Here is a 27,633-nt window from a genome sequence, read left to right on the forward strand (position 1 = left end):
CCCTGCGGGAAGCCGCCCCCTGCTGGCCCAGAGTTAACGCAGCTCAAACCTGGGCAGGCAAATAGCAGCCTTCCGGAGCCATGGACGCTTCCCGGCGAGCGGCCGAAGTGCTTGCCTCGCTCACTTTCCAGGCCCCACTGGATCCCCGCTCCAGGTCTTCACGCTTCGACTTCTACGAGCAGGACGGTGTCGGCGAGAACACGGAGGAGGAGGCGACTGAGGAGGAGGAGGTAGGGGGCTTCCGGCAGGGGCGGGGGGCGGAGACCCTGCACAGACCCCTGGCCCTGACCCTGGCTTTTGTCCGGACCCTGCAGCCCTCCTTCCGCTCCACGAAGTGCTTCTCAGTGGGAGGAGGAAGGTGGACTAATGGCCGTGCTGACCCGCGCCCCAACCCGCCATCTCCCGACTCCGTGCTTTTGTACTGGCTGTGCCCCCCCCATGCCTGAACTGCTCTCTCTCCTTATCTTCGTCTTCTGGCTTTCTAAAAGACTCAGATCGAAGCTCGCCTTCGGCCAGAAGCCTTTCCTGCGTCCCACCTACCGCTTGCACCTTCCCTCCGAGATTACCCCGCTTTCCCATTTATTTACTCCGAATGTGTCTTGTATATATATAGTTGTTAATCTCCCCCCACCCCCGTTAGACTGTGAGCTCCTTAAGGGTAGGAGCTGCTTTTGCCTTTCTTTGTGTCCTCGGTGCTTAATAAATATATGTATGTGTATATATATATATATTGCCCTACCATTAGGAGTACTTTAAAGGCTGGGATTCCTCTTTTAAACCCTGTGCTTTGCAAAGTACCTGGCATGTGGTAAGCACTTAATAAATGCTTGTTGACTGACAAGCAGTATGTGATGGCTTTTTAAAAAAATAATCCTTGTACATTTAGGTGCAATACCTTAATTTTATGTTAGGGAGTACAAATTACCATTTTATTTGACTTCAGTACTTCTCTGATATGCTGAAATCGGCTGTTTCGTCTGTACCCCTTTCATACTTGAGGTTTGAAGTGCCCTAGTAATTGAAAGCCTCTAGTCTGCTGTGTAATGAGAGTTATGTAAGTTAATGTACTATACGCAGGCTTACTGATAGTAGGGTTTTATTTAGTAAAATAAATGCAAAGAAAAGCAAGTTGGATATTTTATTATGGAAGATGCCAAGAGCTCAATCTAAAAAGCTGGTGGGAAAATGAACAAGGAATCATTAAATTAATTGGTATGATATATGGTTTTCTTGGATCTTTCACTTGTGGGCCTAAGAGTTTGTTTTTGGTCAAAAAGGACATAGAATCATAGATCTAGAAATGGAAGGGATCTAGAGGGCCATGGATGGATGGTTGAAAAAATACTGTGTTAACTGTGAGCCATGCACTGTGCTAAGGCCTGGGGAGACATATAGAAAAGGCTAGACAGTCTCTTCTCTCTGGGATCTCCTACTCTAATTAGGAGAAATGATATAGAAAGTTAAGCAGTAGGGCAGATGGAAAAGACCAAAGCCCTAAATGGACTGGAAAGTCCAGACTGGGGGACAGACAGCAAGATCCATGGGCCCTAAGGTTATATCTTTAGGTCAGATGACAGATTGGCAGGGCAAGGATGAAGTAGCATGGGGGGGAGGGGGAAAGGCCTGGTGGACCTCATCTCTCACAGGAAAGAATGGTGACTTCCATGTCATCCAAGCCATGTGAGGAGGCAGGCAGCCTGGGTGGGTCCTGAGCCACTGCAGCAGGATGGGAGCAAAGATGGGACACAAGGGGAGAAGCCCACCCTGAGCACTTTGGGTTGTGGGGGAACGACATTGTTTGCCCCTTACTTTTCCAAACCTCTACTTCAGAACCCATCTAGGAACTCATTTGGCAGAAGATGGTGAGGAGGCCCCCCTCTTGTTATTTTACAGATGAAGAAATTGAGATTCATGGAGGCAAAGAGACTTGCCCAAGGTCACACAGGTAGCAATCACTGGAGGCAGAATCTGAACCCAAGTCTTCTCATTCCAGAGCCAGGGCCTTTTCTGCTGCACTGTGCTCAGGTTTCATTGTCTTATGTGTCTGGGACACCTGTCTGCTGACTGATGAACAAAGACTTCTCTTTATGCCTTTCACATAAACTACTTAACAGGTGTCCAGCTGAAACTTCCAGCTAAAAACCATCAATCTACTCGTATAAATCTCCATTTGAAACTTAGAATTCAGTCATGCCATATGTCTGAAGCTTCTCAGTTACCGAAAAACAAAACAGTTTAGCAAATCTAAATCTGAAGAAAGTTAATAATAAATAGTTCTCATTTATGTGGCACTTGAAGGTTTGATCCTTATAACCCTACAGTTCTATTTGCTTAATTTAATCTCACTAATTTTTTAAGAATTGCAGTGTACAAAGCCAGACTGAGTTAAGAGGGCACCACAAGTGGTTTAGGGACACTGTATGGTGTAGGAGCAAAAAGCCTGGGTGGGGGAGCCAGGAGACCTCAATTCAAATGCCATTTCTGCCTCTAAGTAGCTGTGTGACCTTGGGTAAGTCATTTAAACTGTCAGTGTTTCCTCACTTGTATAATGATACTGGACTAGATGACCTCTCTCAGGTTCTAACCCTTCTAAATATTAAAGGGGGTGATCTGGGGGCTGTAGCCAGCCAGTGGGTAGTGTATACCTGGAGAAGAAACACTAAAGTGAATAAAAGAGTTAGCAGGGTGACAGTTGAATTCAACAAACATGTTAACTAAATCAATCACAGGAACATGGAGTTAGAGCTGAAAGGAACCTCTGACACCAATCCCACCATTTTACAGATGAAAAGAGTGGTCAGAAATCTATTAATTCTGCATGCTTACTATGTGCTTGACACAGTGCTGGGCACTGGACATTCAAAGACAAAACAGTCTGTCCCCAGGGAGCTTAAATTCTATAAAAGGACACATATGTACACATCAAAAGAGATGTATAATCTATTCAAAGTAAATACAAAGTGATTTTGCTGGGGAGGGTGAGGAAAGACATTTCCAAAGGAAACTAGGGATTCTAAGGGGTGGAGGTTGCAGGGGAGGGCACTTGAGGCATGAAGGCACGGCCTCTAATAAGGCACAAGGAGGGGAGATAGAATATGGTGCATGAGAACAGCAAGAAGGCGGGTTGGCTAGACTGAGGAATGCAGGAGGAGGAGCCATGTATAGTGAGGCTGAGAAAGTCAATGGACCTGGTGTAGCAAACATTGATCCCAGAGGACCTCAAGCCAGTGACATGGCCACACTTACACTTTAGAATCATCCCTGTGGCAACTGGATGGAGGATGGGATTGGAGAGGGGAAAGACTTGAACAGGGAGGCCAGTTAGGAGGCCAGTGGGATAGGCCAGGCCTATCCCACTTGTGACCTAGGACTGTGAGAGTAGAGAGACGGGGAGCGGTGGGAGGGCTGCTCTGGAGAGATCATCGGCAAGACCAGCAGCCAATTAGGAAGGGGCAGAGGGAGGACAAGTCACAGATGACTATAAGGTTTTAAACCTGGGTCTCAGAAAGGATGGCAGTACCTTAACAGAACTAAGGAAATTAGGAAGAAAGGGGTTCTGCCTCCTCCCTCTGTCTCCAGGCTTTCGAAGGAAATCAAGAAATAGGCCATTTCTGACCAGCTTTTACTCCACTTTGTACCCTCAATAGCTGATTCTCCAAAACAACTCCTCCCCTTTAAGCTCCCAAACCCACCCCTTCTGTTCTCACTCTCAGTCAGTCAGCAAACATTTATTAAGCACCTGCCATATACTATGCTAGGCTTTGGGGTTGCAGAGATATGAGTACATACAAAACAAGCAGAAAGTTCTTGCATGATCATTGGGAAGGACCTCAGAAACCATGTAGTTCAGTCCATACCTGAACTAGAATTCCTTCTACAGCATCTCTAACAATGTTTGTCCACCCTCTGCAGGTGCTCCCAACATTTCTTGGTCCCTGTATCCCTTAGTTTTCAGGAAACCTTCTTTTACCCGCCTATTCAATATGAAAGATCAATAGATAAGTAGAGCAAGCATGTGGTAAGCACTTACGTTGTGCCAGATGCTACACTGAGTGCTAAGAGTACCCAAAAGAGAAAACAACAGAAGACAGGGTCCTTACATTTCAAGGAACTTCCATTCCAAGGAAGATGAATTGGCAAGGGTCAGACAGCTGGTGTGGTGGGAATAGCCTGGAGGGGTGAGTACTCAGTAGAGAGATTAGCGTGGTTTGGCCCTATCCTAGGATGGTTCCAGGCAAGATCTCACCAACCTTGAGTCAGCCTCAGGATGGAGTTGTCCCAAAGGGACCAGGCAGACTGTGTAGAAGGGCAGCAGACAGTAGTGGTGGAAAAAGAAATCTATTGTTTATCATGCATATTCACATAAGAAGAAAAAGACTACTTAATTTAATTAGGATAATAGCGTTGTTTACTAAATATGTGCTGTATGTATGCCCTTGACAAGCTGTTTGTATCCAAAGTGGTACACACGCCCCAGATTGGGAACTGCTCTTCTACTTGAAGACCTTCAATAAGGGGAAACTCACCACCTTCGAAGACAGCCCACTCTACTTTTGGGCAGCTCTAATTCTTAAGACTCCTGCCCCTCTTTTATGGCTTTAATGGAGAAGGGCAGTCCTTGAGAAGGCAGAGCTGCTCTCACTGCTTCAAGGGTCAACTGCACAAGAGTATTTTATATTCACTGCTCAACTGTTTGTTACCTGGCTTCTGTTCCCAGCCAACGTTAGTAATCATCCTCCTTGAAGAGTGGTGTGCTACAGTGGAAAGACTGCTGGATTTGCAGTTAGATGACCTGGGTTTGAATTCCAGTTCTACCGTTTACTCTGTGTTTGACCTTGAGCAGGTCATTTAATCTCTCTCTGGGCTTCAGTTTCTTCATCTGTAAAATGAGGGGATTAGATTAGATGGCTTCTTAGGTCCATTCTAGTTCTAAACACTACAGTCTTATGAACTTTGTGAGATATTTTATTAGAACACAAAAAGAGAATTGTATGTGAAACTGAATTTCTATTCCATGTTGCTTGATTTTTTTAGTATATAATAAATTCAACCCATTACTTTCAAAACTCTCCTGCTTGTGTTTCCTTCTGAACTTCTTTCTGTATTACTCTGAACTTTTAAAAGTATTTCAATGGCTCCTCCCTTTTTTTCTTTTCTTTCTTTTTCTTTTTTTTCTTTTTTTTTACATCACCATCAGTACTCCCCAACTTCATCTCAATCAAAGACAGAAGAGAGGGAAACTTGTAGCAAATAAGCACGGTCAAACCAAAACAAATACATACAACGACCATCCTGAAAAACGTATTTCTTCCTCATCTTGAACCCATCACCTGTCTGTCAGTAGTTAGGTAACATGTTTTATCTTAAGTCCTCTGGAGATATGGTTGGTTATTGCTTAAGTCTTTCTGAGTTCTTTTTCTTTGCAGTGTCTTTGTCTTTCTGTACATTGTTCTGGTTCTGTTCACTTTTTTGCTTGTGATTATTCTCTCTTTGGTATTATCCTAATTAACCCCCCTTTCCCACCTATTTCCCTCTTGTATTTGATATAGTTCTGTACCAAACTCTGTATGTGTTTTCAACCCTCCTTTGTTCATTTTATATAACGTCCAGGTTAATCTGATGCCCATCCTCACCAACCATTCTCTTTGTGTGTATACTCTTGTTCTCACCCACCCCAGTTATCAGAAAGAGTAAGTTCCATCCCCTTTCTTTCTACACTAGGGTATGTCTTCCACCTCCCTTTTCTTTCCCCTGAACTAATCCAACCTCCAGGACCTCTGTTTTGTTCTGTTTTGTTTTGTTTTTTGGTTGTTGTTGTTAAAGTCCCTAAATAACCTTTGAAGATATTAAAGTTTTGAAGGGACTCTTATGTCTTCTCTCCCTTTTAGAATGTTAGCCCTTCATCTTCTTAAGTGATATCATCTTTCAATTCCTCAAATAAATTTACCTTTCTACGTTTCTTTTGACTCTTGTGTTTGCATTTCACAGTCCTTCTCAACACTGAACTTTTCATCACATATGCTTAAAAGTCAATTAAAGGTTTTTCCCCCCTATAGGATTATTCACATTAGCAAATTATTCTTGGTTGTAAACTTAACTCTTTTGAATTTTGGAATATCGTATTCCAAGATCTCCTCTTATTTATCGTGGTATCTACCAGGTTTTTACTTTGCCCTTTGTTTCTGATGAGATTGAGGGAGGGCTTATGTATAATTTCTTAGAATATAGTATCCAGAATTTTCTTAAATCATTTTTTTCAGGGAACATGATGATCCTTAAATTATCTCTCTTTATCCTTTTTTTCTAGATCATTTGCTTTTAATATCAGATTTCCTACATTTTCTTATTTTTTTTAATCTTTTGTTCCCATCTTTTCATTATGTGGCCAAAGTATTTAAGCTTCAGCTTCAGTATTTGACCTTCTAGTGAATAGCCTGAATTAATTTCTTTATGGTTTTTTTTTTTCCTGTGAGGCATTTGGGGTTAAGTGACTTGCCCAGGGTCACACAGCTAGTGAGTGTTATGTATCTGAGGCTAGATTTGAACTCAGGTCCTCCTGATTCCAGGGCCGGTACTTTATCCACTGCGCCACCTAGGTGCCCCAATTAATTTTTTTTCTTTCTTTTTTTTTTTTTTTTTTGTGAGGCAATCGGGGTTAAATGACTTGTTCAAGGTCACACACCTAGTATGTGTCAAGTGTTTGGTCTGAGGTCAGATTTGAACTCAGGTCCTCCTGACTTCAGGGCCAGTGCTTTATCCACTGCGCCACCTAGCTGCCTCCCCCCCCCCCAATTAATTTCTTTATGTATTGACTGATTTCATCTACTTGATGTCCAAGGGTCTCTCAAAAGTCTTCTTCGGCACCTCAAAGGTATCGTTTCTTCAGTGTTCAGCTTTCCTTGTAGTCCAACTTTCACAACCATACATTGCTACTGGAAGACTACAAAGCAGAGATATCACCTTGCCAATGAAGGTCTGTATAGACAAAGCCATGGTTCCGTTCTGTCCTCCACTATCTCCTGAAATCTATCCAAGTTCATGTTTGTTGTTTCTGTGACACTCTATACATCTCATCCTCTGTTGTCCCCTTTTCCTTTTGCCTTCAATCTTTCCTAACATCAGGTTCTTTTCGAATGAGTTCCATCTTCTCATTATGTGGCCAGAGTATTTAAGCTTCAGCTTCCAGTGAATAGCCTGAATTAATTTCCTTATGTGCAGACTAATTTGATATACTTGATGTCCAAGGTTTTCTTAGAAGTCTTCTCCAGCACCTCAGAAGCATCATTTCTGTGGTATTCAGCTTTCCTTATAGTCCAGCTTTCAGAACCATACATTGCTACTGGAAGAACCATAGCTTTTTCTATACAGACCTTCATTCTCTGCTTTTTAGTCTAGATTTGCTATAGCTTTCCTCCCAAGGAGCAAATGTCTTTTAATTTCATGGCTGCAGTTGCCATCTGCCGTGATCTTTGATTCCAATAATGTAAAATCTGACACTGCTTCCGTTTCTTCTTCCTCTATTTCCCAGGAAATGATGGGACTAGTTACCAAGATCTTAGGGGTTGGTTTGTTTGGGTTTTTTCGATGTTAAGCTTCAAGCCAGCTTTTTACACTCTCCTTTTTTACCCTCATCAAGAAGCTTCTTAATTCCTCTTCACTTTCTGTCATCAAAGTGATATCATTTGCATATTTGAAATTGTTGATATTTCTCCCAGCAACCTTAATTCCGACTTTTGATTTCATCTAGCCTAGCACTTCCTGTGACATATTCTACACATAAATTAAATAAATAAGATAACAATATACAGCCTTGTCATACTCCTTTTCCAATCTTAAATCAATCAGTCATTCCATGTTCAGTTCTAACTGTTGCTTCTTGGCTGTGGACCTTAATTTTCTGCATTATAACTGCGGAGAAATTATTTTCTGGGTCTCTGAATATTTAATTATCTATTAAATTTATAAAATGTAATAAACTTATGCACAGTACTTCTCACAGTATTGATCCGAGAAATAATAAAGATTAAATGCAAACTATTGTAGACATTGTATAAAAAGGTTGTTTTGCCCAGAATTGTTTCCTACATCATAAGAAAAGCCTCACTATCATACCCCCTTCCTCAGCTGCCCAAAATGTAAAACAAATAGTACCTTGAGCTGCTCCTTCATGCCTAGAGGGATTGATGTCCTTGAACATCAGTTTCCTTACTATTGATGTTGTTTACTGTATGTGTATAGACATTCCTATATTCTGTTAATTTCTTAACTAAAACTAAATTTACAGCAGCCACTGTAATACTGAGGAAAGGAAGAGTGATTCCTTTGTCACATTTGTTGCAAACTAGAGAACATTGAAGTTTGGAGCTAAACACTCAAAATCAAATCATGCTTATGAAGTCAAACATGTTACAGTCTTTATCTTTTATTGTTTGTATTTAATGTTTACTATTATTACAGAATATGTATATATATAGCCTCAAGTTTTTGCCACAGGACTTTTATAATCTAAATTTTGGAAGGCTGGAATTAATCTACCCTTTATAAGAGGGAACTAACATAGTCTTCTAATGTTTAGTAAATCAGAGACTTAGAGACAGAAGAGATCTCATCTTTCACAGAACCAATGAATGGCACCAGATGAAATATGTGTTTTGCATTATTTTAAATGGGCATATCTGATAGTGCTGTGAAGTCCTTAAGGCAGAGGTGTTCTGGTCACAGGGAGAATGATTCTGGTCTGATTCCATGGGAAGGAAGAGTGTACATTATAAGCCACATTTTATAGTTTATAATAATGCAAATTAAATCATTTCAATGAAATTTGATCCAAAAATAATCTAAAGCTACAGTTTCAGTGGGTTCTGTGTTGGGGTAACCATCTGATATTAGGTAGTTAGCCTATGATTAGTAGTTCAAAAACCTTTCCAAAGCAGGAGACACTTCTTGTATATCAAAAATGTCTTCATTGTTTCCAATATTACCTAGCAGAATCAAGCCAGGATAATGTATTTAAATTACTCCTTTCCCTCTGTTTATAATTTCTGATTACTGATTAATAATCTGTGCTGAAAGGATTTATGGTTTAAATAGGTCAAACCAGTCCACACAAGATTATTCCTCTAATGCAGAGGTCCTTAATCTGGGACCTGTGAACCAAAAAAAAATTTTAATAACTGTATTTCAATGTAATTGGTTTCCTTTGTTTTCCTGTGCGTTTTATGTCTTTAAAAACATTCTGAGAAGAGGTCTAGAGGCTTCACCAGACTACTAACGGAGATAATGACCAAAAAAAAATAGTTAAGAACCCCAGCTTTTATCTAGGCTACATTTAAAGCAACCAATAAATAATTTTAAAACTAAGAGGAAATGGACCTGATTTAAAGTCTTGAAAAAATAAAGCCAAGGAAACTTTTTTTTTCTTTCTTGTGGTACTATGCAGTAAATTAAAATATATTGCATAGTTAGAATTGGTTTTTTTTTTTAAACATTAGGCCATCTACTTGTTCTGTAAGGCAAAATATTATAAGGTGTACTTATTTGTAAAGTTGGTTTTTGTGTTAATAATATTCATCTAAAGTTTCAAAACCAAATGGATATGACAGATACCTCAGAAAAAAAGGGAAAAGATGACTGGAGAACACTGAATATAGGAGCTATATATAGCCTAGCCTATTAAGCTGTCACCCCTCCCCCCCCCAAAAAAAGGAAAGAAAAGAAATAGAGAAAATTAAGGACTTTGCTGCTATTACTATCTCTTAGAAAAGTTTTATCAGGGCAAAATCACTAAGTGAATAGGCTAAAGAGACAAGAAACGAATTCAACCAACAAAGAAGAAGAGAGACATAGTGGCCACAAGTAGCATTGGTTTAGGGAAGCTTCATTAAGAGAAAAAGAACCTTTAGAAAACTTGCAATGACAACTTGCTAAGCCTGATCAACCTAAGAGCATTGTAGATGAAACTGGAAGGGGGAGGTCAGCCGGCACACTCCAAGTGGAATGGATTTGTGTTCTCTTCTTTGTATCTTAGTTATGTGTGCATATGCCTTTTCCTGCCTGTCAGATTATAAACTCTTTGAAATCCGGGTTATGTTACATATAACTAACTTTGTATATCCCAGGGTTAAAGAGTGCTTTGTTCACATTAGACACTTAATAAATGTTTGTTAACTGAGTGAATCAATGAATAGTGGAACATTTGGAGGCTACCACCTATATATCCAGTATGTTTATTTATATGAGAAAGTGGCAGTAGCCCTTAAGAATGTGAAGTTAGTAAGAGTGAACTTGACCTAACAAAGTGCATGTAGAAGAAATAAGTGCTGAAGGTGATTGAATTTTAAGGATTGATTTTTCAAGAAATCACAGAAAGGACAAATTTTAAGAGAATAGGAAAAAAAATACAATTAGGTTATTTGTTTGCTAAAGAAAGGTAACAAAAGATATAAGCAACATACCTGCTTTTTCATCCATATCAATGCTTTATGAAAAGAGATAATTTAATGTACTGGATAAGACACTAGCTTTGAAGTCAGAAGACCTCAGTTTGAATCTTTTCTCAGATACTACTGAGTGATCATGGACACCTTAAGCCTCAGTTTCCTCATTTGTAAAATGCAGTACCTACTTCACAGGTTAGGACAGCCCTCTATAATAAATCTTAAAGCACTATATAAAGGAGTTGGAGTTATTTTTATTATGCACATATTTAGGTGTCTTGATGGAGACATGAAAAGAGAACAAGATAACTTTTGCAAGTGATTTTCTGCCACAGACTATATATGGTTATATAGCAGCCCATGTGGTGTGTGGAATTTTAGACCAGGGAAGGGTGGTTTACAGCATTGGTCTCCAAAGTAGGGGCAGTGGCATACTTAAACATTTTCAGGATGCCTCAGATACATTATCTTAGTTGATCCTTATAACAATCTTGAGAGTTAAGGACTATTATTATTCCCATTTTACAGATAAGAGAGGTTAGCTAGTGTCACATAATTTTTAAGTATCAGGAGGCAGAATTTTAAAAGTAAGAGATGATGGTTGTTGTTGTTTATCCTTCATTTTCTCTCTTTTCTTTCTTCTTTTTTTTTTTTTTTTTTGGTGAGGCAATTGGAGTTAAGTGACTTGCCCAGAGTCACACAGCTAGTGAGTGTTAAGTGTCTGAGACCAGATTTGAACTCAGGTCCTCCTGACTCCAGGGCTGGTGCTGTATTCACTGCCCCACCTAGCTGCCCTTGTCTTTCATTCTCAAAGAGGACTATGACATCAGGGAGGTGATGCCATGACATTCAAATGAATTGCATTTAAGTGAGGGAGGGCTATGTAAAGACACTAGCCTCACTTTCTCCTCTAGGGCCATCTGGGCCCAGTGGCAAAATATAGATCAGGATGACTGAAGATGGCCCTCCAACAGGATGGTGTAACCAGATTGTGTGTACCTCAGAAGAGAAAAAGGTTGTTGAAAAATGTCGATTTCGTGAGGTATGGGACAATTGTAGATGTGCTGTCCCCATGAAACCTCCTCATTTTCCTCTTTCCATCCCCTGAAAGCTCTAGATTGTGAACGTGGCCTGGTCTTTTACCCACACCGTCCAGTCCTGACAGCCCCATTTGTGTGTTTCACAGAGGTCAGTCATGTAAGATCAGGTACTAGCTATCTGTTTAGGTTCCTCAGGATCCATGGCAGACTTTCTTTTATAAAACTAGTGTATGAAGGGCTAGTGGATTTGTTTTTATAGCTTGGATTAAAATCAGTCCTCATCTCTTTTATTTTGTTTTGGTTTTTATGAAGACTAAGTCTCCCTATCTCATCTAAGTGGAGGTGCAGGGGCTATTCCTAGACTGATCTCACTCTTGATTGGCACTGGAGTTTGACCTGCCCCATTTCCAGCCTCAACTGGTTTGCCTCTTCTTAGGCAACCTGATCATTGCTTGTTCCCAGGGGCTTACTATAGTAGTGCTGGACATAATGTAGACCCTTGATCAGCAATAGCTCTCTGAAGTTCAGGATTCCTGAACTTGAGATCCACCAGCCTCACCCCACTGATGGCTGGGATTGCAGGTGTGTGCCCTCATGTCTAAATCCCAATCTTTTAAATGCTAGTAGAGATTGGGTTGTGGCTTTTCTGGTGAGTTTATTCTAGAAAACTCACCTTTGAGAGCGGTTTCATTCCAGTTCAAGGCCCAGAATATTTTACTGTAGTCAACTACTTACTCCCACCCTAGCACCCACCCCAATTGATTGGTGACCAAACACGTGCAAACCAGCCTGCTTAGCCTCCTCTCTAGTTTCTCACCCCATCCAGTCATCTCATCATGCACCTGCCCACGCACAAGGATACATAAATCCTCACTTCCGCTTTGTACCTCCCCAGAGCAAAATTCCCTTCCTTCATCATGCCACATATGTTGTCTTCCCTTAGTAGTGTCAACCTGATTAGTAAAAAAAAGTGAACATTTATTCATGGTTGAGGAATTGCAATTAGGGACAACAGGCCACCTTTTCAGATAGGGATGTCCAGAGAGAGAGGGGAGAAAGGGGATTCTTAGAGGGTTTAGTTGTGGGAAACAGGAGGAATTATAGCCAGAATATGTAGAACAACCAAACTGCAGGTGGGAGTGTTGAAGTGTCCTTGCAGTTATCTCTGTGCAGGAACAGAGGCAAGTAGAAACTGCAGAGGTATGTGGGAGTCTTCTGGGGGGCAGTTAGAAACTGCAGGTCAGAGCAGATGACCTTGGCAGGGGAGGAATGTTAGAAACTGCTAATTAGAACAGAGTAGGGGCCTAGAGATTCCCAAGGGGTTGACAGTAGAATGGAAGCTCCTTGAAGGCAGGAGGCCAATTTTTAAATATTTGACCTTAGTACAGAGCCTGGCACGGAGCAAGTACTTAATAAATGCTTTTTCACTTATTTGTTATTCTGGAGTTCAACTATGAGTCTCTACATCCTCCAGTGAACTCGGGCTTGGGCAAGGAGGTAAAGGCTCCAAATAACCAATTTAGGAGCTTGTAGAATGTGATCTTTTCATTGTTTGCTGCTGTTTGTCCTTCCCTCTGGAAGAGGACCGTGACATCAGGGAGGTGATCCCATGACATGCAAATGAATTGGATTTAAGTGAGGGAGGGCTGTGCAAAGTCACCAGCCTCACTTTTCTCCTCTGGAGCCATCTGGGTCCAGGGGCAAGATATAGGTCAGGACACAATGGGGGACCTTGGCCTTTTCAAGCTAAGGTCTTTAACAGGTCTCAGTTTGACTTAGGCAATGCCCATTCAGTGATTAAGGCTTAATAAATGAGACAAAGAAAGGCCTCTTTAAGAAATAAAAAAATTAAAAAAAAAAAGATGGGAGGAGAACACCCTCAGGGTTTCTGTTCAAAACAGAAACAATTGCTATTTACATCCATTCTGAGCCAATCAGGGCCCAAACAATGACCAAGTAGGGCTTGGCCTGGGACCTACTGTTGGCCAATCAGTGAGAGCCAGAGTGATTTAGGGGCAAGGCTGGTCTTGAAGAAAAAAAAAAGAAGAAAAAAGTTTCAGAGATCAAAATTTACATTCTCTTTGGGCAGAGCCCCTGCAGGTAAGGATGTGATACCCTATGTGGTTTCTCTCTCTCTCTCTCTCTCTCTCTCTCTCTCTCTCTCTCTCTCTCTCCTCTCTCCTCTGCCAGGTTTTCTTTGTTTTTTTCTAATGAAGTTGGTAAAATGTCATGAGAAGCAGGCATGGCTTGCTTTTTTAAGAACCTGTTATTTCTACAACTGTCATAATGTACTGTATCAAAAAGCCTTTTGTCAGCATGAGCATCATTACTTTTCCAGTTCTAGACATTTAAAATATTTAAATTCCAGGAATTTCAAATTCCTACTTAAAAGAATAGGATTTTTTTTTCTCCTAGGATGATTTTGATACTGACATTTCTATGGTGGATGAGCAAAGCCTTCATGAGAATAGGAGCTATGAGGACTTAGTGAGCACTTCAGAAATCTGTGACTCCAATCAAGAGTATTACAGGAAACTTGAAGAGCTGAAGGCAGCCCACATGAAAGCTATGGCAAAATTGGAGAAACTGTATCAAAATAAATTACATTTAAAGGGAGTGCAGCCAGAGACCACAAAGGAAGAAATGCCTGGCGCGTGTTTTAAGTAAGTTTGTTTCTAACTCTTCCCTCTACATTGTCTTGGATTTAATCTCAGAAATGATATGTTGTACAGAACAAATAAATGGTTCAAAATATTTTAAGAGTATTTTTCTGTCACATATGTATATGTTATATACACTTAATGATACAGGTATAAATGTTTACTAGAAGATTGTTTTGTTTGCTTTTTAACACATGTTCATCCAGTGGTCATAGTCTTCTCTGTAGCCAGTGGTATGTAGAAATAATTTGCATTTCTGTACAATATAGACCATTTTAATCATCTATGATAATATATAATTTTAAAGGCCCTACATAATATGTAAATTAATAGGCTCCCTGAATTATGAGTCAGCATTCTAGCCATCTAGCCACCTGCCGCAGGCCAAAGGATTTTCTCTACATACAAAGGATTGGCATGCCAAGTGGAGTGGGGCAAGAGGCTGGAGGGCCATAAGCGGCCTGTGGGCTGCAGGTTGTGCAGGCCTGCCTAAAGTAGCCCCAAGTTCTGGTTCCAGCTCCCATATGGAGAGACTGGAGGGACAGTGCTGTTTAGTAGAAAGAGCACTGGCTGTGCTTAGGCTTGGTTCTGTCTCTGACACCATGTATCAGTGCAGAAGACCAAGTTCTTCCAAGATTCACATAAGAAAGAATTATTTGACCCACTTACCACCAAGGTTGAATCATTTAATGGAAATAGTAGAGAAAAGATACACAGTTACTCCAGTCCTGTCAGCCAGGGAGCTGCCCAAAGATGCTTGATCTTAAGAGTGTGAAGCAGGTTTATTCAAATTGGTGGGAAAGGGAGGGTGCTCACACCTTTTGGGTCAGAGGTCAGGATTGGGTAGCATCCCCCACCTGTACCCCTTTATTGCCTACCCTCTTTTAGTCTCACAGAGGAATACTTGATTCATAATTTGGGTGTGATTCCATGATATAGTGCCTTGAATATAGAGAGCATTAAATAGCTGTGTGTTGAACTGAATTGAATGGGGATTTAAACTGGTAGCTCTGAGAAGGAAGTGTGATGAAATGGGATTGACCTCATGCCTTGGCAGCATCAGTAAGTCCTGATCATTTGTAGGCATTATTCAGCCTCAATCATAAATTATATGCACTTGTACTAATTCCATATTAAAGACAAATCCAATCATATACACACACACATATGGGAATATACACGAATACATGCATGTACACTTTTTATAGAAATAGAGAGCAGTTAATTGTAGAGCAGACTGGGCATGTTTATAAGAGGATATATGGCTGTTTCTACAACATACCACAGAGGAAAAAAAGCAAAAATAAGTCTTTCATCATTCCAAGTGAAGACTTACTGATCAGTCCTTCCTCAGGCACCAGGAAATGTATCCATGGTCTAAGGACATGACAGCCCAACAAGAGTCTCCAAGTTTTAAGATGTGCTCTACATACCACAGACACTAGCTATTGTGACTGTGGGCAAGTCAGTCAAATAAACATTCATTAAGCATCTACTGTGTGCTGGGAACTATATTAACACTGGAAAGTTGATAAAGCACTTCACTAGTCTGAGCCCTAATTTCTTCATTTGTGAAATAGGGACAACAGTTCTTAGCCTGCCTACCTCACAGGAACATTGTGAGAAAAGGGCTTTGTAAATCGAAAAGTTCTGTGGAATGTGAATTATCATCTGATTCCCTTCAGCTCTGACCCTCAGTTTTCCTCTTCTGTAAAATGGACTGAGACTGTGATTTTTACAGTCTCTTCTAAGTTTGTTGTAATTTCATCTTCTCATGCTGTTTCAGTCATGGTTGACTTACTACCCAGTGATCTTACAATCTGTTGTGGTTTCCTGTATCTGGTCACAATGTAACACATTGCTTTTTCCTTAGCTCAGTATGGATCAGCTCCTCCTATCAACCTGCCATTTTGCAAAAATCATTTTCTGAGCCTGATTTGAATCAACCTTCTTCCATTAGTGTATCAGATATGTCTGAAACTGGATTTTCCAATATAGAAAGAGAAAATATGAATGCAGTCAAAATGATGACTTCTGCTAAAGAATACATCAAGAATATGTGGAACAATTTTTCTGTGAAGGACTATGCTTATACTCACTCTGACAGTTCTGATTCACCAATAGTTGAAAAGTCAGAGAAGAAACCAAAGGAGTGGGTGCCAAAGATTACAGTGCCTAAGCCCTTTCAAATGACCATCCGAGAAGACAGGAAAAAAGAAGAGTGGCTCAAGGCTCAGTCAGAGAGAGAGATGGCCTTTAAACTGCTGAAGAAGCAAGAAGAAGAAGAACTAGCTCGGAAAAAAAGGTTCCGAGCCAATCCTGTGCCTGAGTCTGTCTTCCGTCCCCTTTATCATGAAATACTAGAGCGGGATGAAGAAAGGAAAAAGAGCGTGAAGGAGAGAAGCAGAAAAATCCTTCTGACCTCCCAGAGGCCTTTTACGTTTATTGCAAGGGAAGAGCGGAAGAAAGAGGCCCGGAAGGTACAGCTGGCTGACGCACTGGAGCCTGAAAAGAGGAAGAATCAGTTTAAAGCCAAACCGGTCCCCAGGTCCACCTACAGCTCAACTCTCAGCGACAGACTAAAGGAGGAGGAGTTCTTCAGAGACATTAGGATACACGTGAGAGCGCAGGAGCTCTTACGGAACTCGTCACTGCCCAGAAACATGAAAGCTCACCAGTCCCCCTCCAAAAGGAAGCCAAAGCACCCAGAGCAGGGTGAGAAGACCAGGTACAGGAACAGGGTCAAGTACCAGGTGCCTGACTTCAGAACCCTCCACACCAAGTTTCAGAAGCAGCTCTTGGAGCAGAAGAATCCCAGGCCCACCACAGTCTGTGAGCCGTTTGATCTCCTAACTTTGCGAATCCCATCCAAAAAGGAGAAAATTTTGGAAGACATTCAAGCCGATGAAGAACGTTTAAAAGAAACACGCTGGCCCTATCTATCTCCTCGTGGAAAAGTACGGGCAAGGCGCTCAAAGACCAAGTATCCCTTTTGTGAATCAAGTGAATCAGAATCTCCCAGACCTACTGTGTCTTCAAGAAGGAGACAGCAAGCCATCAGGTAACTCAGCACACCCCTAATTCAGATGCAGGGCTCACTAATCAGTGATTGATGAATGGCTACTAATAGTGCAAGGGAAAATACTTTATTTTGGTCAACTGAAAGAAATTACTGTCTGGATTAAATTGTATGGTAAAATTCTGTGGGTGTCACAGGGTGGGCAGGTATGAATGGGCTGTGCTCTGCATTGGTAGGAGTGCCCACTGATCCACTGGAGTATGGCAAAGTATTTTTCCCAAATAATACATCTTCTGTCCTAGGGCTCTCCAGGGTGAAAAGGTCTGTAATCCAACAGCCTAATGTTCTCCTGTTTTTTAAAGTCTGTTCACTCACAAAAGGAACAAATGGTCAAGTTACTTGGTTTACTTCATCTCAGTCTACCACAACCTGTTTTTCTCCTTTAGTTTATCCTATGTAGATTCCTTTTTTAGAAACTATTCTTAATGGCTTAAAATGAATTCAGCCTTAGTTTATTTTGCCCTCAGGACATCCCTTGAGGAAAAGAAAACATTAGAAGAGGACCAGAAACGGAATCTAGCTATGCAGAGTCAAAGAATGAGAGAATTGCAAAAACTCCTGATGGCCCGAGCTCGGGCCATTGACACACACCAAAGTTTAGCTCAGATGTCTAAATCCAGAATGACAACACTCAGGTATCATTTAAGGAATCTTGAAATACTAGCTGAACATTTTTATGTTAATAAAATAATAAAATGTTTATGTGTGAAGAGCCAAATGTCTCCTCCCCAAAACCAGGAGAGGAATGGAGCCTAACATTTTAAAAAATGATGTTTATGAACCAAATAGTAATTTGTTTTAATCAATTGCAACATATATTCCTTTGAAGAAAATTAAGTTTTTAAAAAATTATCAACATTAGTATAAGGGAGTGATCTGCTACTAAGTCACCTCAAGTATTTAGAAAGTGGGAAGTGGGTTAGATTCTTTCAGGGCACCAAGTGTCAGCAGAGTTGTTATTCTGAACATAGTTCACTGTGATTATCATTTAGGATGATAATGGTTACATAGTGTTTATCTCTGGGCCCACACATTAGTTTCTTTCTCTTTTTTGAAGGAGAAGAGAGGGGTTTAGACTTAGGATTCCGGTAGTCTAAGCAGCTCCCTGGAAAGAAATTCCCTCCATCAATGCAGATTGGCCACTGTTCTGCCACCTGGAGGGTTTAAGTTGTTGCCTGGGGACACAGAGACCAAACAAGACACAGAGACCAAACAAAACCGTGTGTGTGTGTATGTGTGTGTGTGTGTGTGTGTGTGTGTGTGTGTGTGTGTAGGTGTGTGGGTATATATATATAAATATTTAACATTTTTATATTTTATATCCATATATAAATGTATATGAGTATATGTAAAATATATACCTGTCCACATACACACACACACATAAATACACTCTTTCTCTCTCTCTCTTTTTTTTTTATCTCCTAATGGCATCTATACAGGATGTCCCAGAAGGCTTAATACAGTCTTAAACTTTAGTAACTTCAGAAGTATAAATGCTACAAACTTTAAAAAACAACAGTCAAAAGGTTAAGTATTTTAAAATTTTAAAATATTGGTTTGTTTCTTGTTAAAATTAAACATAAAGGGGCAGCTAGGTGGTGCAGTAGATAGAGCACCAGCCCTGCATTCAGGAGAACCTGAGTTCAAATCCAGCCTCAGACACATAACTCTTACTAGCTGTGTGACCCTGGGCAAGTCACTTAACCCCATTGCCTAGCTTAAAAAAAATTTAAAAATTAAAAAAAAAAACAAAAAACAAAAAATAAAATTACATAACTACTATCTTGTGTTCTGTATTGCCCTGGCCAGTTTTCAAACATTGTAAAAACTTTCTTCAACTGCTACATCAGTGACTGAAAGTATAGCATTTGTAATCCTAACCTTAAGATCATCCAAAAAAGGAGGTTTTGATAGATACATGACAATTTTGATATGACCTAGAAGAAAAACTCTAATGGAGATAGATCAGGTGGCTTAGCAAGAGGACATCTTTGGCCAATCCACTGTCTGAAAAGGGGTTGTCTAGAAACTGTCACATGTGTAGTGCATAGTTCCAGGGTGTCCAGTCTTGTTCAAATTAAAAATTTGTTATTCAAAATGTATCAAATTAAGTAAATATAAAAGAAATTTAATTAAATTTCAAGTGATTATTTTTTGTAAGTTTGTAACATTTATACTTCTGAAGTTATTAAAACTTAAAACTACAGTGAGACTATTAGGACATGTGTGTGTGTGTCTAGACACATATGGATGTGTATATATTTATGGAATTCTGTCACAAGAAATCTTAAGCTCGTTTATTTTCAGATTTGCCTACATGAGAGAAAGTATTCATTTCTCTAACCTAAGATTCATCCCTAAAGGTTGGTACGTAGAAGATAGATATGAAGCAATGTGGCATGGGAAATAGATATCAGGCCTTAACTTAGGAATGACCTGATTCAAGTTCCCATTCCTGACCCATCCTGGCTTTGTGATTCTGGGCAATACACTTTCTCTAAAACTATAACTTGCAAAACAGTGGCCAATGAGGATGGGGAGAAAGAGGATTTCCTCACTGGCAGCTCTCTACACGATTGAGATCACAAGTCTATACAATAAATATATAAAGTGTCCCAAAAGTTTTAGGTGACTTGAATAGAGGTGTGTGCATATAGAGGTATAATATGTGTGTGTGTATCTGCCAGCTATTAAATGGATGGTTTGCACATAAATTAGCTAGTAAAGTATATAGTCACCTCTTCAGGCCAGGTCCTATTTACTAACTACTAATTAGCAACAATTGTACTAGCAACCAGTATATTCCCAATGAATAGACAGATTCTGCCAGTACATTTTCTGTCTGACTTAAGCACCACAAGAAACCTTGACTAAGGAAAGGGAATCTGGTAAGCTATTTCATACATGATTTATTTTTAAAAGTTGTCTTAGGAAAAGCTACTTATTCTGTGTGATTCTTATTTTGAGCATAACTTTTAAAAACTAAATTTCTTCTTTTGTATTACTTCAATGATAGAAAGAATGAGAAGGAAAGGATGAAAGAGTACCTAGAAGAACTAGAAGAAATAGAAAAGAGGCTGCAGAAGAAGCCATTACTGCTTGAAAGAGTTGCTCAGGTTGTGTGGACTGGCACTTAGTTCTTTAGTTTTGCTTTGTTTTTTTGCTCTTATGTTTTCAACTCCCAACTTTCCCTTTAAGAAGCATTTATGACAAATGCATCAAATTAACCAAATAGTTTTGCTTAAACTTCTGAGATCTTAGCTATGTCAATGACACATTTGAGTCTGTATAGAATATGAAGTGTTTTCTATATTAAATATTCCTAATCTTTTTCACAGAAACATTTTAGTCACTGACTAAAAATAGTGGTTATTTGCATTTTTCAGAACTGACTTAATTAGATCTTAGGGTAAAACTTTTCTTTAATTTTGAATGGTGAAAAGATTTTTAGGGGTTTCATAACTTTAAAAAAAAACACCAAGAATCATTAGTGTGGCATGAGAATCACATTTCATGACACCAATTAAAATAATTTAAGTTGTAAGAACATTTTTTCAAAACTATAATTTTCTTTAAATGGCATCTTCATAACACACACACACACACAAAATTGTTATGGTAACCTGAGACTAAGTACTTTTCACAGCTCACAATTCCTGTTAAATCATCTTCTTACCTGCCCCCAAAATGGGATATGTGTAAGTGGTTTGGCTTTAAACAAATAACCCCCACCCAAAAGGGAAGAGGTACTGCTAACAACATACATTTTAAGCCACAAATCATAGAGAATTAGGATTATAAACTCAAAGAGTTAGGGCTGGAAAAGCTCTTAGAAAAGTCAAGCCTCCAAGTGACAGCTGTGTCTGTCTAGAGATGTGGCCACATAAGCTTAGTAATACCATAATATATGTCTTCAAGAGACAAATAGTTGTATCTTATCAGAGAGGGGTGTGTATACTGATCACAGTCTACTTCCAAATCCACATAGGATCATAGTGTCATACTCTCTTGTTAAAGGATGTGAATGTAGGTTTTATATGCTGGTTTCAGCATAATGTCATATGTTATATTTTATGTCATACCTCTAGGTATGAATTTTTTTATGTCAGTTTTAGATTCAGACAGAGCCCATGTTTTAAACTGTGTGTTTGCAGTGCAAAATAATCTAATCATTATGTGATTAATGTGACCAGTGTAGTTGTCTGAACAGGATAATAAAGTAAAAAATTCACTGTGGAGACTGAATTATACAGTTCTCTGGTCTGTTGATCAGATTAACTAGATTGTGATTTTCTCTTCTCTGTTCTGTACTGCAAAGGCATAGTCAGAGCCTGTTTCCACTTCATCACTGGTGAACTCTAGTGTTAGTAAGCATTTACAGCATTCTATGAATTCTCATTCCTTAAATTGTTTATAAGTCTCAAGTCTTAGGAAGTATTTTGCAAATGTGCAGAGAAGCAAGGAATAAATGGATATTTTAAAATAGGGAAAATAAATGTGCAAAATTAAAGTTTAAAAGAAAATTTTACTTGTTAGAGAACCTTAATTATTTTTACTCTATCTGATGCTTCTCTCTTCACTTAATTTTATGAAATCTCTTTTTTTAAGTTCTAATATAGTAAGTGAACACTTCATTTTCAAGCTAGGTCTCTGATTATAGAGAAGTTTTTATTTTAGCTTACTATTTTTTCTTACTTCTCAGGAAAAACACCTGTTCATTATCAATTAAGATATAGTTCCTTAAATTTTGAACATTACTATTAGCATTTATTTATGAACAATGGAAAAAGATGAAGAGGAAATCTGTGAGCCAGTTGTTAAAAGTCATTGAAGAAAAGGGAAATATCCTGGAAGGAAGTAGATTACAGTGATAAGGATGGGGAGAAGATGGTAAAAATCAGATGTCATAGTCTTAGTATGTAGCACAGTACCTGGCACATAGTAGATATTTAATAAATGCTTTTTAACTGGCTTAAAAGAAGAGAAGTTGACTAGTGATGTCAAAGACAAGGTAAGGAGGTAGAAGGGGCAGAAACAGCACAGAACAGGAAATTTACAGGCTCTTCCTTGGAGTGGGGAAAAGGAATGGTCACTGGCAAGGGTGGCTAGAGATAGTGATCTCAGGAAAGTAAGGTCAGTGGCAGAGGAAACAGAAGTGATTTTATTATTAGCATATCCTACATTACCACCTGAGTGGAAAGAAGAAAACAGATGAGGAGCTGGGAAAGAGATCACAGTTCTGGCGTAATAGAGTCATGATTGATCAGCAGTGGAGGAATTTAGTAATTCACTTACACAGACATCCGTTGGAGTTCTCTCTTTGCCAAAAGCAAAACATTTAATATCTTCTTGCCTTAGTGATAATTTCAGCCTTCAAAAGGTGGAGAAATGAGAAAGGGGAAATTTTTTTTCTCACTAACAAGAAAGAATTGGTTGCTGTGACTTCTCTTCTCTAGTTTGTGTTGGAGGAGAGGAAATCAGAGCATATTCTGACACACTCCCTAGCTTTATGAAAGCACCCATCAGAGGGTGCACAGGAAAGAGAGGCAGGATCTCATGGATCAAAATGCTCTAGGGGAGTCAGTCCAGGAAGGATGGAAGATGCTAAGGAATGTTTGAAGGCCCAAAAGCAAAAAATTCCAGTGAGAGAAGGGAAGGGAAGAAGGGATTTGTTTGAAGTAACTGATAAGTGAAGCAAATGCTTAGAGAACTCACCCACCAACTTAGATTTGAAAAGAAATGTACAGAAAATGGAAGTAAGGTCATGTAAAAAGTTGACTTAAGACACATGGCATGGTCCTGTAAAAATACCATCAGTAATGCTAAAGCTCAGAAAGATCTGAGTTTGACAGTGGGGGAAACTAAGGACAACAGAAAGGAGTTTTTCCCAGTTATATTGGGAGAAAAAGGGGAATCAAAGAAGAAATCAGACCTTTGCTTTGGATGGATGGGACATTGGAGCCTGATAATAGAGAAGACAATTGCTCAATACTGGCTCTGTTTCTGTTTTCCCTGCAAGGGAAAATAACTTTTACAATGGAAATGACAAAAAAAAAAAGATTAATAGGGAGATGATACCCAAGATAAGTAAGGAGCTAATAAGAGCATACCTAGCTGCCCTTGATGAATTCAAGTCATCTGGCTAAGGTTTTGAAAAGAAGTGGTTTATGTGATTGCTGAGACACTGTCAGTGATATTGGAAAGCTCATGGAATACCACAAGAATGGAAAAAAGCAAATGAAGTCCTGATTTTCAAAAAAGGGAAGAGAACAGAGTCTGCCAACAACGATTTGACTTCAGTTCTTGGTAATGTTTTAGAATAGTTCCATAAAGAGATGATTAGTAAACATCTATAAAGAGGGGTAATTACCAAGAGGTAGCCTGGCTTCATCAAGAACAGATCATACTAGACTGACCTCATTTCCTTTTTTGACAGGATTAATAAACAAGTAGATGAGGTACATGCTGTACACATAATTTACCTAGATTTTAGCAAAGCTCATATTCTTCTTGTGGAAAAGAGAGAGAGATCTGGTAATTAGACAATAATATGATCAGATGAATTCAACATGGTGTGACGTCAGCTTGGCTAGAGGTTTTCAATAGAGTGTCCCAGAGATTGTATCTTGGCTCTATATAACATTTTTGTCAGGGACCTGGTATGTAAGGGCATTTATTGTATGATCATCCCATCTGCAAATGACTGAAAGCTGGCTAGAAGAGATTGCTAACAGATTGGATGACAGAGTCAGGATCCAAAAAGATCTTGAAACAGCAATTCTCAAACTTTTTTGTCTCAGGACCCCTTTATTTTCTTAAAAATTATTGAGAACTCCGCAAAGAGCATTTATGTGAGTTATATCTAGCCATTTTTCCCACATTAAAAACAGAATTCTTGGTATTATCATGAAGATAGTTTTGATCTCGAGGGTCCCTGGGCCACACTTTAAGAACTGTTGGGTTAAAGCCTTGGGCTAACCTAATAAGATGTAATTGAATGAGGATAAATGTAAAAGTCTTGCACGTGGGTATAGAAAATCAACTTCACAAGTACAGGATGAGAGAGGTATGGTTAGGTGGTAGTTCTGAAAAAAGATCTGAGGGTTTTAGTGGACTGCAAGCTCAGAGCAGGATTCAGCAGTGTGATCTGACAGCCCAGAAAGCTAATGAACCCAAAAAGGTTGCATGAAGAGGGCATAATTTCCAGGAATAGGGAGGTGATCATCTCCCAGTACTTTGCCTTTACCAGAGCTCAGCTAAGTATTGTGTTCAGTTTTGGGCACGACAGATTGAGGACAGCAATAACTTGGAGAACATTCAAGGAGGACAAGCAGGAAGGCGCAGAACCTTGAGTCCACGCCATGTGTTTAACCTGGAGAAAACGACTCAGGAGGAACATGATAGCTGTCCTCAACCATTTATAGAAGGCCCTTCACCTGGAGGAGTGATTAAACCAGAGTGGTGGGTGAAAGCTGCCGATGCCAATTTGGCCTTGATGTTAGTAAAACAACTTCCCCATTGGGATGAGCGCATGTGGAGGGAGCGGGCTCCCCCTCCCTGGAGTACTCCAGGCAGAGGCTGCACAGCCATTTGTGGGGTGTGTGAGACTGAGGGATTCCTTTTGTTTGCGGATTGAACAAGAGGGCCTCACAGGCTTTTTCTGGTGCTCAGATTCTGTGAAGCAGAGCAAGTTGAAAGAAAGGTTTGAGGGTCCTGTGAGTCATAAGTGAGGGAATGGAAAGTTGGAGGTGTCCAGGGGATGTTGAACCTCAGAATCATGTCATATAAGAATCACTTGAAGGAATTGGAGGTATTTAGCCTAGAGAAGGGAAGATTTAAGGGAAACATGGAAGACGTGTTACATTTGTTCAGCCTGGCCAGAACTCAGAGCAGAGGTTGCAGGAAGAAATGAAGTTAGTTATTTATTAAGGGGGAAAAATGGCATGTGGGCTATGAGGAGAATCCCCTCTGATGCTTCTCTTTTCTGGTATTTCCCAAGAGACGTTGGACTTTGTAGTTTATGGCCACTCACCGTTCCAAGGGGTCCTTGATCACGAGAAATAGAACACTGGCTATTCAAACTAGCAGAACTACTAGGCTTTCAGTCATTATTGGATGGCTTCAGATTCCCTTCCCAGGGAGGTTATTTGGCACTGTGTATCATAGCTTTTCTCCATTCCCAGGCTAGTTCAGGGAGTCAACTCCAAGTGGTTATGCCGCCCTGCCCTGCCCCTCCCCTCCCCTCCTCCTTGGGCAGCCTAGTCCACTTTGAGGTAGCTCTGATTATTGAAGAGGCCTTTGTTAACATCAAGGAATTGACTTGGACTGGCTCTTCCTGAAAAATGGGGAAGGCTTGTTAATGTGACCAGGCCAATTCTAGAGCATTCAGGGTTTCATGCTCACTCATGGGAACCTCTACCAAATCCAAGCATCCTGTGACGTGTTTCCAAGTGTTTCAAAGCCCCTGTAAGAAAGCCACGCCACTAATGTAGTACAAATGAGAAAGCAGCTCAAAACTAGACTAGCCTTAGATCCCTGTTAGCTGTATGATCCTGGGACAGCACCTAGCTTCTCTGTGCTCCGGTTTCTTATCGATAAAATGAGGGAGGCAGGTTCCCAAAGGGAGGGTTACAGGTCCTTTGAGCTCTAAATCTATCACTGTGACTCCCAGGCAGCCCAGGGGTTCCCAAACCTGTGGCCCCGGGATCCTAGGAGGCTTCAAAACTTGTCCAAGATTCACCAAAGGTAATCTTGCAGTCACCACAGCTGACACCACAGAGCATTAGAAACTTCTGATGGGACCTAGAAATGGCATGTTGCCTATTTTAATAAGCATTGTGTATATCTACAAACCATCAACTGAGAGAGGGGCATGGAATTAAAGACTTGAGTTCTTTACAAGTTGAAATACAGTTGTTTTTCCAAAGGTAACTGCAGTAATTGTTAGCTTGTTTACGAGCCAAAGGCTATGGTCATATACATGGTAACAGCTGCAATAATTACAGTAAAATTACAGTAAAAAAAAGTTCCCCATAGATCTGTGGTAGATACCAATGGAATTTATTTTCAGAGGAGTTTCTAACCACCTTCCTGATAAGTAATAGTGCTTTAACTTAAGGAAGTTTGCTTTCCTAAGACATTTGTTGTTAACTAATTAACAAAGGTATTTTTTTTCTTTTAGAAAAATGCAAGAATATCAGCAGAAAAGTGTTATTCTAACACCTTAAGAGGACTAGGACTTTGTGATGAGTTTGTGTCAAAGAAAGGCCAAAATGCGGAGTACTTGACAAACCAAGAGATTGAAAACTGCTCTGAAGATGAAGTGAGGTAGTACACACACAAGTTCTTAACGGTTTGCACTTCAAGAGGTCTTAATCTTAAACTTTTTTGTTTTTTATATAACATTTTAGGGTTTACAAAGCACTTTACCTACATTAAATCATTTGTTCCTCACAACTGTCTTGTGAGGAGTTGGTGTCATTGTCCCCATTTTTTGAGGAAACTAAAGCACAGAGGGGTTAATTAAGTAAATGACTTGCTTAGAGTCTCCCAGCTCTTAAGTGTCTAATGTGGAATTTGGACCAAGGTCTTCCTGACTCCAGAAGCGATTCTCTGTATGCATGATAGCACATGGCAGAAGAACTTGTTTCTGACTCCTAGAAAATGTAATGATAGCATAAATATGGCACTTTTATTTGTGGGGTTTTTTTTAACATGGTGCTTTTTAAAAGTAAAGCCTTAATAATGAACAACAAAATCATTGACATAGAACATTTCTAAGATCAAAATGTAATTTTTCCAGCAGTCAGTGTGTCTACAAAATTTTCTGGTAAGGCATCAATATCATGAAGTTGAGGAAGACATAGAATTACATAATAGGAGAATATGCATGAGGATTTGTTTACCTTGTAATTTTTCCTTTGGATGATTAGCAAATGAGATCCTTTTTATCTTATTTATTTTTCCCCCTGTCTTAGCTTTGATGAAGACAAATTAGGAGAACACTGGAGAGAAAATGATCAGGAAGACTTTGTCAGCTGAGATGTTCTCAATCAAGACAATAAAAATCATGGAGATAGTTCAGACGAAAACTCCACATTGTTGGAGAGGAAAGTGGGAAGAAGGAAAGCTTTTTAAAAGTACCATATTTCTGTTGGTTATAGCCAACAACTAACTGGCTTGTGTTAAGTACATCCTTGGAGACACATTTTTCAAATACAGGTCTGCTGCAGTCTGGAAAATGATGGATTTCTGTATACATTTTTTTTTTTATCCCAAATCATTGCACATACATGCGTTGTTAAGTAAATCATGTACACACCTCTTTCAAAGAAATGTAAAGAAATTTTTTAAAAATTGTGTTAATATTCAATTATGTCTTCAGCATTGTTTTTTTTCTTTGCACTCACCATTGA

At 39.6% G+C, this 27,633-nt stretch overlaps 1 protein-coding gene across 3 annotated transcripts; it reads left to right on the plus strand.

Annotated features, from left to right (window-relative positions):
* On the plus strand, positions 1-27,633 carry FAM161A (FAM161 centrosomal protein A). 3 transcript variants are annotated; one of them, XM_027865566.1, is made up of 7 exons: positions 1-230; positions 13,892-14,139; positions 16,010-17,197; positions 17,683-17,850; positions 20,235-20,334; positions 26,400-26,545; positions 27,196-27,633. In XM_027865566.1, exons 1-7 carry the CDS (start codon positions 81-83, stop codon positions 27,257-27,259), a joined length of 2,064 nt encoding a protein of 687 aa, XP_027721367.1. In that variant the 5' UTR covers positions 1-80; the 3' UTR covers positions 27,260-27,633. The 3 variants fall into 3 exon arrangements, with proteins under 3 accessions (XP_027721367.1, XP_027721368.1, XP_027721369.1); XM_027865568.1 differs by lacking the exon at positions 1-230 and adding an exon at positions 13,516-13,576; XM_027865567.1 differs by lacking the exon at positions 17,683-17,850 and having other exon boundaries at positions 3-230; positions 27,196-27,632.

Source organism: Vombatus ursinus, unplaced genomic scaffold (assembly GCF_900497805.2).
Source record: "Vombatus ursinus unplaced genomic scaffold, bare-nosed wombat genome assembly UNPS02014778.1, whole genome shotgun sequence".
Classification (NCBI taxonomy): domain Eukaryota; kingdom Metazoa; phylum Chordata; class Mammalia; order Diprotodontia; family Vombatidae; genus Vombatus; species Vombatus ursinus.